Here is a 12325-nt window from a genome sequence, read left to right on the forward strand (position 1 = left end):
GTGATGACTGGAAAAGAACAATCATGAATACAAGTGGCCAAAGTGGGGTTCCTCTAAAGGATCACTAGAGTAATGTTACTTGACAGGGTTCATAGCTCAGGTATCAGGAAATATCTCCAGGTTGATCTGCTACATCTCCACATTGGGAAGCCACAGTTCCGGTACTAAGGACATGGGAAAGAATTGCAAGATGGATTCTTCAAGCAAAGCCAACCACTAGAAGATCTAGGATAGACCAAGAAAGGGATATTTAAATAATTTACCTGCACATGTGCCAGTGGCATGTGAAAAACAATATTCAAGCATGGTCATTGCCAGTGCCGCCAGACTGGCTCCCGTGCAGGTAGCACGTAAAAACACCTTTTGAGCTTGGTCATTGCTAGAACCACCTGACTGGCCCTCGTGCCGGTGGCACATAAAAAGCATCCACTACACTCACGGAGTGGTTGGTGTTTGGAAGGGCATCCAGCTGTAGAAACTTTGCCAAATCAGATTGAGCCTGGTGTAGCCTCTGGTTCCATGAAAGTTGTGACATATAGGCTGTGTTGTTTTTGTCAGTTTTCCTGTTAACAAATCATTTGCTGACATTATGCCTTCAAATCACACACAGTAAGAGATCCCTTACTGAGAAAACAGTCAAGGATTAGCAACTAGAAGAGCATCTGGCTTTAAAACTACATGTTAATAACATATTCATCTAACCCATGCAAGCATGGAAAAATGGATTTAAAACAAGCAAAAATAAATAGGTGTTATTATTGTATTTTTTAAGAGTATTTGTTGTTTTTCACAATTACAATATTAATGAGGTTATTACATTTTTTTCTTTTCCAGCTTGAATACACTACGATAGAAAGTAAAGACACAAAGGAACATCAAAACAAAGTAAATGGAATATCAAATTCAAACTCCTACATGAGAGCTGAACTTAATTCAAACAGTACTGATGTGATGGAAAATGACTGTGACACTTCAGCTAATACAACTACTTCTCTTGTATCATCTGAATCAATTCCACTTTCTTCTGCTAATGGCAGAAAACATAGAAACCCAGAACATGATGAAGTTCAAGACAAAAGTGTAAACAAGGTTAATTTTGAAAATCCTGAGAATTTTTATGAAATCCCAGAAAATTCTGATATGAAAAACCCAGAAAATTTATCAAATTTATCTACTAAAAATGTTGAAGTTAAATATATGTTTCCAATGGAACAGGAAGTAGTGAACAACTTAACAAAGGATCATACTGGTGTCATTTCTCAAGACATAGAATTAAACAATATGCTTGGATGTCCTGGATATGTAATAGTTGGGGATCATTGTCCGTCACCTCAAACATCAACAAACAATTCTAATGAAATGCTTCTACCAGGCAGAGATAGTGATTCTCTTGGATATTCTACAAGCAATGATATTCCAACTACAAACACATCAGATCCAAGTTTTTCTATGTCACTACAAACACCAAATGAAAGTTTTGAAGAAGAAAGTTACGATAATACTGGGTATGTAACCGCTGAATATACAAAAGCTGTTGAAGATTCAGAAAATACGGTTATTCCTGAGTGTGTATCAAATGATAATTTGTTTCCTGTACAGCAAACACCAGCTGATATTCCTCAAGAACAAGATATACCAACCAAAAGACTGAATTCCATTGAAGATTCTAAAACTAACTGTAGCTATGGTTATGTGTTGGCGGAGAATTCGTCCCCATCACATCAAATACTAAGCACCTGACAATTTAATGAGCAATGGTAGCGTTTGTGCAAATTCCAAAACTTTTATTATTCTTGTCTGAACATTTTGACATCCATTATTTACATTATTAACACTTGACGGATATTTGTCCTCATCTTGTTTGTTGTTAACACAACGTTTAACACAACGATATACCCTCCGACCATCATCAGGTGTCTTGGAGAAATTTCAAACTTGGGTTCTCATTTCTAAGGTATTTTTTGACGTTATTATTATTATTATTATTATTATTATTATTATTATTATTATAATTCAGGTCACTGCTTGAGCATATGGCATCATGGTTAAGAGTGCGAGCTACTGACCCCAAGATTCTGACTTTGATTCCAGGCAGTGATCTGAATAATAATAATGATAATAATAATAATAATAATAATAATAATAATAATAATAATAACATCGAAAAATATCTTAGGAATGAGAACCCAAGTTCGAAATTTCCCCAAGACTCCCGATGAAGGCTGGAGGGTATCTCAGTCAAAACATGTTAACAACAAACAAGATGAGGGCAAATATCCAACAAATGTAAATAATGTAAATTATGTACATAATTCCTCATCTCTTAAATATAGAACTGGATTTTCACATCCAGTTTTCCATGCTTGCATAGGCTGGAGGGAATTTGTTGATGGAGATGTTCTATGGCTGGATGCCCTTCCTATCACCAACCCTCAAAAGAAACTATATAGGAATGTAATTATATTCCTTCTATGCTTTCAATGTGCAGAAAAAAAGAGTGGAGGAGTTTCTTGACAGATTGTTTCACAATTTGTTGATCACTCTTCAGACACAAAATATCCAATATCTTTCCCCAGTTGAGGATAGCATAGGATATTAGGCTGCTGTATATTGCTGTTGGCAATTACACAATTACTATGTATGTGGAGGTCAGGGTTAATTTGCATATATATATTGTAGGTAGCACATCATTAATTTTCAAAAGTGCTTTTTTTTTTTGACTTGTTTCAGTCATTGTACTGCAGCCATGCTGAGTACAGCCCTTGAAGAGTTTTAATCAAATTGATCACCCCCAGTACTTATTTTCTTAAATTTGTTCATCTTCTTTACCAAACTGCTAGGTTATGGTGATGTGAACAAACCAACAGTAGTTATCAAGCAGTGGTGGAGACAGACATGCACACACACACACACACAAACACACACACACACACACACACACACACACACACACACACACACACATATGTGTGTCTGTGTGTGACAGGCATCCATACTGTTTGTGTCTTCCAAATTCACTCACAAGGCATTGGTTCACCCAAGGCGCTACAACCCTAACCATCCTGTCTTTTAAAGGGCTACATTATTTTTATATCTTTTTTTTTCTTTCGGTTTGTAGTGTGTGATTAGAGGGAAATTAGGCTACTATTTCTAACAACATAAGTAACTCTGTGGAGGCTCCTTCCTTTTCTTCTACATAGTATGTTGTTTTTGTTTTGCTCTACTCAGTCCTGAATGAGTTGATCTTTACTCAGTCATCAGCCACAACCATACTCACTTTTCAGGGTGGCCTACAGCTGACCACAACCACCCTAAAAATGGCATATAAAGAATTTACATTATCTAGTGTGTCTTCCCTTTGTATGATGATTGGTTGTGAGTTGAGGAAGACTTGGCTGTTATTTCTAGCAAAGTGGGCAGCTATGTAGAGGCTCCCTCGTTTGTTCATATCTTAGGTAGAATATTGTGAAGCAGGATTTCACTTTGCGCTGAAAACAATGGGTCATCAGGTTAACAGCACTGCAATGCCATTTCAGAGATGTGTGCTTTTGAGACTTTGATCCATAAGGTAGGATTTGACCTGTTTTGAACTCTTGACAGCCACTTGAGTGATGCTCCAGTGACACTTCCATTCATATTCTTCAGCATTTTTATTACAGTTTTACAATAGCTGAGTGATAACCAAACTGCCTTACAGCATTTAATTGGATTTCTTTATGTTCTGAGCTTAAATCCCACTTCAGTTAACTTTGGCCTTCACGTTTCCAACATCAATGAAATTAGTAGCAGTTAGGCACTGTACCAAGAGGGGTCCAATTTAAATTACTGCACGAGGGGTCCAATTTAAATTACTGCACACTTTTCCCCAAAATTTGTGGCTTCAAGTCTATGTTACAAATTGATATTATTATAACACTTAAAGTTACTTCACATTTGACCTTGCTTCTTTGTCTAAATTGTTAAAGCTGTTTGTATAAGATGCTGTGTGATAACTACAACATGGATGATATTGTTTGCTGTCCGCTCTAATATTATGTCAGTGATTTGCATGCGACAAGAGCAATTGTTGGCAGACTTAAGTAGTGTAAGGTAGTTGAAATTCTTCTTCGATTGCCCCCCCCCCATTACACACAATTCAGGCCTAAAGATACAATGTCTGTTGCATTTTTGTATATACGTGTATGTGGTTTGCATAAAAACCGAAATGGCCAAAAGGATCAGATATAAACAGCTGTGAGTTCCTTAATTCTTCAGAGATTCTTTTGTCTCTGGGACAAGACAATTTATTCTCTCTACATGCCTTCACTTCACCCATCTGAGAGAATTATATTTGAAATCTGGGAATATTCTCTCTGTTAGTCTAGTATCTTTTCCAGTGATATGTTTTGTCATAAAACAATCAGTTTTTAAGTAACCATTTTTAAATTACTATATATATATTCGTGCATAATACATACTCTTTTTATCAGGTTTTTCTTAGGCATAAATATGAGAAGTGTACTTTATATCCAAGAACTAAATATCATCCGTGAAGGCACATGGCTCAGTGGTTAGAGCGTCGAGCTTATGATGGTGAGGTTGTGAATTCGGACTGGGCTGCGTGTTGTGTTCTTGAGCAAGACACTTTATTTCACGTTGCTCCAGTTCACTCAGCTGTAGAAATGAGTTGCGACGTCACAGGTATCAAGCTGTATCGGCCTTTGCCTTTCCCTTGAATAACATCAGTGGCATGGAGTGGGGAGGCTGGTATGCATCGGTGACTACTGGTCTTCCATAAACAACCTTGCCTGAACTTGTGCCTGGGAGGGTAACTTTCTAGGTGCAATCCCAGGGTCAGTCATGACCGAAGGGGGTCTCAGAAGCATATCTCAGCAAATATCATCGATTTTTTCTTCTGTCAAGTGCATTGCTGTATTCAACATAGCATGACGGGAATTAAATGGATTACACATATTGTTCAAGCTAATTGATGCATAACAAAATGTCAAGCTCACTATAATAATGTTATATTTTCCACTATAGACCTTAATAGTTGTAAAGACACTATATGAGTGGATAGGCTAAAAAAGAGCTTCATAGAGAAAACTGTCCTTGTTCCCACTGCAGACAAAACACACACACAGCGTTACAAACATAGCCTGCACACCCAACTTCACATTCCATGACTACCATTGGGATTGATCAGGTACCGGACAAGGATTCTGGATTATTTTTCCGTTTTTTTTTTTTTACTTAATTTTTGAGAGCGGTCAGGTTCATTTTTAGTATTCTCATTTGTGAGAGCAGTCAAGTTTATTTCAGATATTCTCATTTTAAAAATCATCTCTGGCTAATCCTTGAGATGACGTTGGGTGGAGGTCTGCGCTCTCTGAGTGCTCGTTATCATCATAATCATCATCATCATCATCATCATTATTATTAGTTTCTCTTCTCTTTTCAATTTTGTTTTTATTTCTTGCCGAGTGTCTTCCTGACTCCTAGGACAAAGAAACTCACTGTATATATTGACAGGCCATTTAACTAAACTCATCAGTGTTCATTTTCAAAAGGAAATGAAGTTATATGTAAAAACAAAAATTTAACACGAGTGCTAATCGTTCTTGCATCAACAATGCTCTTCTCAATACATGTGATGTACCAGTTAAAACAATCTTTTGCACTCCTTGCAGGGATGGTAAACCAAGGATCATTCTCAAATAATTTCAGTTCCTTTTTTAATCATTCTAAGTGTTCCTACAATCACCTGTATTCTAACCACCCTGAGATGTACATTTTTCCAATTTCAGTTAGCAAATCTTTATATTTTCTAAGCTTATCAAATTCTTTCGCCGAGATATTATGACCACAAGGAATACTCATCATCATCATCATCATCATCGTTTAACGTCCGCTTTCCATGCTAGCATGGGTTGGACGATTTGACTGAGGACCGGTGAAACCAGATGGCTGCACCAGGCTCCAATCTGATTTGTCAGAGTTTCTACAGCTGGATGCCCTTCCTAACGCCAACCACTCCGAGAGTGTAGTGGGTGCTTTTATGTTCCACCGGCACGAAGGCCAGTCAGGTGGTACTGGCAATGGCCACGCTCAAAATGGTGTATTTTATGTGCCACCTGCACAAGAGCCAGTCCAGGGGCACTGGCAACGATCTCGCTCGAAAGTCCTTACACATGCCACAGGCACAAGTGCCAGAAAGGCGACGCTGGGCACAATAACCAAACTTGATCTGGTTTATTACCTTTGATAGTTTGGTTTGTATGTACTAGAATGTCCTAAAAAATCATTACATTTTCTTCCTCAGTTACTGCCCCAGGGTGACGATTATACCATTTATCAACAGTTTTGATTTTATAATGCTAACATATTAACCAAGATATTAACCAACTCTGTCATGTCTTGATTTATACTCTACTGGTGCTAAGACTTTACATTTAGAGATTAGGTGGTGTACTGTTTCAATCACATCATTGCAGGATCACCATTTTCAGATTGACTCCATTTTTCATTACATTGGCTTGGTAATTCAGGGTCAATAACCTTTGATCTTGGGCAACTAAGATAAAGCCTTTGCTCTCTCCTTTTAGCTCTAGTCTACATCAACTGTGGGCCACATATTTGCCCTGCAGAGGTTTCTGCTCCCATCTATCAGCCAAATGCTTGTGTGCTTTTTTTCTGTGCCATTAATTTCGTCTTCTCTGCAATAACATTGCCACACTTCATTCAGGTTGTTCAGCCTGTGTATTATGCATGAAATGGACTTTAACGTTTTGCTCCCCTTTATGACAGAATGAAATTTGTTACACCTCTCATGATTTTCAACAAGTTTAACATCCAATTGTGGTGCCGTTCTGAGTTCGAATTCCATCAAGGTCAACTTGTCTTCCATCCTTTCAAGATGGAGAAAATAAAATACCAGTCAAGTGCTGAGATTAAGGTAATCAACTTACCCTCTACCCTCAAAATTACTGGTCCTACTCTAAATATGCCCCTATAAATCGGATAGCAGGAAAGAAGGCTCATACCTTAGATCTGTGGAGTTCCTTGATTGACCCTAGTTGGAGTTTCTCTTGTATCAGGAGAACTCCATCATTCATGTTGTCACATACTTTATACAGAGTGTATACTTTTATTGCATTTTACTGTCTTTTCCATTTCTTTTTCCCCATCCTTTATGTAAATTCTACACAAACTGTTGTCTATCCTTGTGATGCCCCCTCATATGTGCCCCTGTGGCTAATAAAAGAAATTATTACTAGCACACCGGAGAAAACGCTTACAGCATTTCGTCCATCTTTATGTTCTGAGTTTAAATTCTGCTAAGGTCGGCTTTACCTTTCAACCTTTTGAAGTTGATAAAATAAGTTCCAGTTGAGCCCTGGGGTTGATGTAATCAATTATCACCTTCCCCCAAAATTTCAGGTCACATGCCTATAGTAGAAAGGATTATTAAATTATAGTTTAATTTTCCTTTTCTTTGCTGACGGTGGATGAAGACTTGGAATTGTTAAGGCAGTCAAAAATGGCCAGTCAGATAACAAGATATAAAATTGGTTAGGATGAGATTTATAGATAATGGGATCTATGGTCATTGTCATTATTTTTTTCAGTTATGAACTGAAGCAAGTCAGCCTTATACATGTTTGATCTCCTCTATTTACATCTCAGAACCGATTTATATATATATGGAAGTGGATTTAAGGTGAAAAGAAGTGCTGATCTCTTGTAGCAAGAGTGCTGCTACCAGATGTGTTTGCTAAAGATAAAATTTGTGTTGTTGTTTAGTTTTATGTCAGCCCCAAATAAGCAGATCTGTAATCAAAAGTATTCCAATTATAATGCCATCATTTTACATCTCTAGAACTACATTATGCAATATATCATTCCATTTTTTTAAAAGACATTTCGCTGTGATTTGAAAATGATTTGGGTGCTATTTCCAGCAGGTTGGTTAACCACCTACAGACTTCTTTATTGGATGAAAGGAAGTTTGTTAAAAGTTGATAAAGATATTCTTGAGAACCACTTTTTTTTCTTTGTCATTAGTTAAGTCTGGCGGAAAGGGCAGAGTTAGGGTTAGGGTTAGGGTTAGGGTTAGGGTTAGGGTTAGGGTTAGGGTAAGATTGACGACATCAATATTCTACTTTGAGGTGGCAAGCTGTCAGAATCGGTTGTGCATTGAACAAAACGCTTAGCGACATTTCTCTTGGCTCTTCATATTCTGAGTTCAAATGCCACCATGGTCAACTTTGTCGTTCATCCTTTTCAGGGTTAATAAAATAAGTTCCAGTTGAGCACTGGAGGGGGGGGAGGGTCAATGTAACTGACGTACCCCCTCCCCTAAAATGTCTGACCATTATTTTTCAACTTGAACTGTTGCAAGTCAACAACTGCAGGAAAGACCTGTCATGGGTAAAAATTCAAGGAGACTAATTTGAATGAAATGAATAAGCAGTAGCTTTTCTCTGGGTACTGTCTAGAATGTGATGGGGTGGGGTGTATGTAACAGCAGCATGTTCTACATGTGTGATCACTTCTCTACCGTGGGTCCCGTCAGAGCTTTCAAACATTATTTTGCATTTTAATGATCTTGTAGTGATGTCAGGTAGCAAGAACTTCCACTCTAACTAAATCTGTTCAACAAAGATTCTGGTTTTATCTTCGCCTTTACTTAGATGTCTTTCATATTGTATTCTCCCTAGTAAATATATATATTTTAAAAACTTAATTTACACATTATGCCTTTGAACCTTCAAACAGCTATTTTCCAATCCTGAATGTCAACTTTGCTTTAAATGCCAATGCCGCAGTATTTTTCTCTTTATATTGAGTTGTTTCCCTTGGATTAAGCTTAGACGAACGTTGTGTCGTAAGACCATTGTAAATTTCAACAGACACTTCTTGTCATCCTCGACATCTTAAGTGTCTTGAACCAATAATTGACCAGGTGGAAAAGTATAACTGTCGATGCAACCAACAAATCTGAAGCTCTGGGTTTCTGTAAGTCTATCAGACATAAATATTGCATTTTTTACTTGTATTATATATAGCAGTGGTTCCCAAACTATGAGTCGCGACCCACTGATGGGTCGCGAACGAAATCTTAGTGGGTCGCAAAAAGTTATAAAATTACGCATTAGCTTTGATTAACTGCTGTCTATCGAGATATTTCAAGGCTCATGCTTTCAATACCTGACTGGTTGTTTTATCAAGCAGTAGGCTTTTTCCACGAACTTAACAAATCAGAGGTGGTCATTTTAATTAGGCGCAGTACAACACTGATGGAGCCGATAATAGTTACTACTTCGAGGTTTTGTATTAGAGTTAATACCTACCCATAGGGTATGGAGACGTTGAAACAGTTATAAAACGTTTTGTTTCACATTTAATATAAATAGTAAAACATTTAAATAAATAAGACAGTATGGATTTCACTAATAAGTTTATAAATTATTCAAAAAAGTTTAGGAGTGATTACCAGGTGGCTATTAATTAGCTGATGCAATAGTTGGAATAGACAGCAGTTAGACGGTAGATGGGTCAATAGAGTCTATCTGATAAACGGTAGAGTTAAATGGGTCGCCATAAATAGTGGGTCGCGTCTCTAAAAAGTTTGGGAACCACTGATATATAGTATTAAATTTTTAAGCAAAGTAAATTTCCAGATGGTTCGCAGACTTTTTGTACCCTTTTCGCTAATCATAGCTGTGGTCTTTGTCGTGTGGAATTTTAGACCATGGATTATAGACCCTTCTTATGTATTTGCATTTTGTTTTTATAACTGAAGGATATTAAAATTTTCTCATGACGTCTACTCTGTCCTAACTTAATTGTTGATCATTATTTTCTTTTATTCTTGCTTCATTTACTCCAAGATGAAGGCCACTTACAACATGAGCTGGATTTAAAGTCACTACATTTGATGAGTTATTATGTGTGATGTTTTGCAAAAAAAAAATCGTATTTTATAAACAGTATATTACAGTACATTAATATATTGTTAAGACACCGGTGCCATCCAATACAAATTAAATTGAACCTCTATAAAACCATTGACAATGACAAGTGTTTGCTCTAAAAGTCAAATGATTTTGAAATCAAAACTCTTATATGTACTTAAAAATTTTAAATCTCATTAATGAAAAAAAAATTATATTTTTCTATTTTTGTTTTTTCAAATAACATTTAATATATATAATTTTCTTAATGATTGGTTGTAGTTCATTAATTTGTCATTTGTGTTATATTATTACTATCATTATTATTTTATTTTGTTTTTTTCTCTGTTGCTATGTTCTGAGTTAAAATTCCACCAAGGTCGACTTTGCCTTTCATCCTTTCAGGGTCGATAAATTAAGTACCAGTTACACACTGGAGTCAATGAAATTGACTAGCCCCTTCCCCTGAAATTTCAGGCCTTGTGCCTATAACAGAAAGGATTATTATTATTAATATTATAAGGCGGTGAGCTGGCAGAATTGTTAGCATGTTGGACAAAATATTTATTGGTATTTCATCCGCCTTTATGTTCCGAGTTCAAATTATGGTTTATTTTGCCTTTCATCCATTCGGGGTGAATGAATTAGTACCGGTGAAGCACTGGAGTTGATGTGACTGACTTACCCCTGACCACAAGTTTCAGGCTTTGAGCCTATAGTAGAAAAGGATGATGATTATTATTATTATTATTATTATTATTGTTGTTGTTGTTATCATATTTGGTGCAATATTTAGAATAAATTACTTTTATAATGATTGGTTGGAGTTTAAATATGCTGTGCATGAGAAGACCAAATATGCTGTGCGTGAGAAGACCCAGCAAGACAAGTGAGACCATAACCCGTGGCCTTTACCAGGGGTGTAGCCAGCCCACTTATGCGTACCTTTCCTTCTTTGGACACAAAACCCTGCTTGCGAAGACCTGTTGAGGCAAGTGAAATCGAAAATTGAATCAAATTCGTTGACTGGCACCCATGCCAACCTTCCTTCATTGGACACTAAACTCAGCTTGTGAAGACCTGTTGGGGCAAGTGAGATCGAAACTGAACCAAATTCGATGACTGGCACCCGTGCCAGTGGAGCGCTAACAGCACCATCCGAGCGGGATCACTGCCAGAGCAGTGGTCTTGTTTCCAGCTTCGCCTTACTGGGACTCGTGCCAGTGGCATGTGAACAAATCATTGGACTGACTCCTGTGCAGGTGGCATGTAAAAAACACCATTTGAGTGTGGCTGTTGCCAGTACCGCCAGACTGGCCCTCGTGCCAGTGGCAACCAACAGAACTGAACTGAGAAAAACATCGCAGATGTGCATGCAGCTATGAGAGAAAATCATCGAATCACCATCCGGGAGTTATCAGAGGATGTGCAGATAAGTTACGATTCAGTTCAGTCTATTATCACTGAAGATTTGAGTATGAGATGCGTGTGTACCAAGTTTGTGCTAAAACTGCTTTCAGCTGACAATGCAGCAGTTTTTGGCTAGGCACAGCATTCCCCAGGTCCAACAGCCACTGTATTCCCCAGATCTCATCCCTTGCAATTTTTTCCTCTTTCCAAAAATCAAATCCTGCTTGAAAAGAGGATTTCAGGACGTTGAGAAATCAAAGTAAATGCAACAACATCACTGTTGATAATCCCAGAAAACAAGTTCCAGGAATGCTTCCATCAATGGAAACAGTACTGGATTAAGCATATGGCTTCCAAAGGAGATTAAATGCCAAATTGGTACATGTTGTAGTTTGGTCTTTATAGTACCAGATACTTATTGATCAGACCTCGTATACTTACATTGTATGCATGTATGTAATGGGCTTCTTTCAGATTTCATCTATCAAATTCACTCACAAGGCTTTGATCAGCCTGGGACTACAGTAGCAGACACTTGGCCAATGTGTCATAATATAGTGGGACTGAACCCAACTTAGCTATGTGTCTTTTAAATTTAAAAAAAAATCTGTTCATTTAACAAAAAATATTTTATTCACAAAATTTAGTACAAAAATAAATAAAATTTCATCATTCAAGCATCTACATAAATAATTTCACCCTTTTTGAAACCAACCTGCTTGAGGATGCCCTTGGTTTTGTGATACAAAGTTGCCTTAATGTGATTTACATTAAAATCTTCAATTTGGAATTTTATGTTAATTTATGTTCCAAATATCAGGTTTATAATGACAGAGGGGTTTTACACAACTCTTACTTGCTTTCCTAATTAATTGGAATGAAGTCTGTGTATGCAAGGTTGGCTCAGTAACAATTTGTATAGAAGAACAATCAGTTGTCTTTGGTATATAACTAGTGCTTGTGGTATTGCTCCTCTCTCC

At 37.2% G+C, this 12325-nt stretch overlaps 1 protein-coding gene across 3 annotated transcripts in view; it reads left to right on the forward strand.

Moving 5' to 3' along the window:
• LOC106877106 (uncharacterized) overlaps window positions 1-10204 on the forward strand; it is a 52827-nt gene extending 42623 nt beyond the window's left edge. For all 3 annotated transcript variants that reach the window (XM_052974782.1, XM_052974783.1, XM_052974781.1), the window contains one exon: window positions 835-10204. In XM_052974782.1, coding sequence (XP_052830742.1) covers window positions 835-1740 — 906 coding nt within the window. In that variant the 3' untranslated portion in view covers window positions 1741-10204. The remainder of the gene's footprint in view (window positions 1-834) is intronic.
• The last annotated feature ends 2121 nt before the right edge of the window (window positions 10205-12325 follow it).

The sequence above is a fragment of the Octopus bimaculoides genome, chromosome 19 (genome assembly GCF_001194135.2).
Source record: "Octopus bimaculoides isolate UCB-OBI-ISO-001 chromosome 19, ASM119413v2, whole genome shotgun sequence".
In the NCBI taxonomy this organism is placed as follows: Eukaryota; Metazoa; Mollusca; class Cephalopoda; order Octopoda; family Octopodidae; genus Octopus; species Octopus bimaculoides.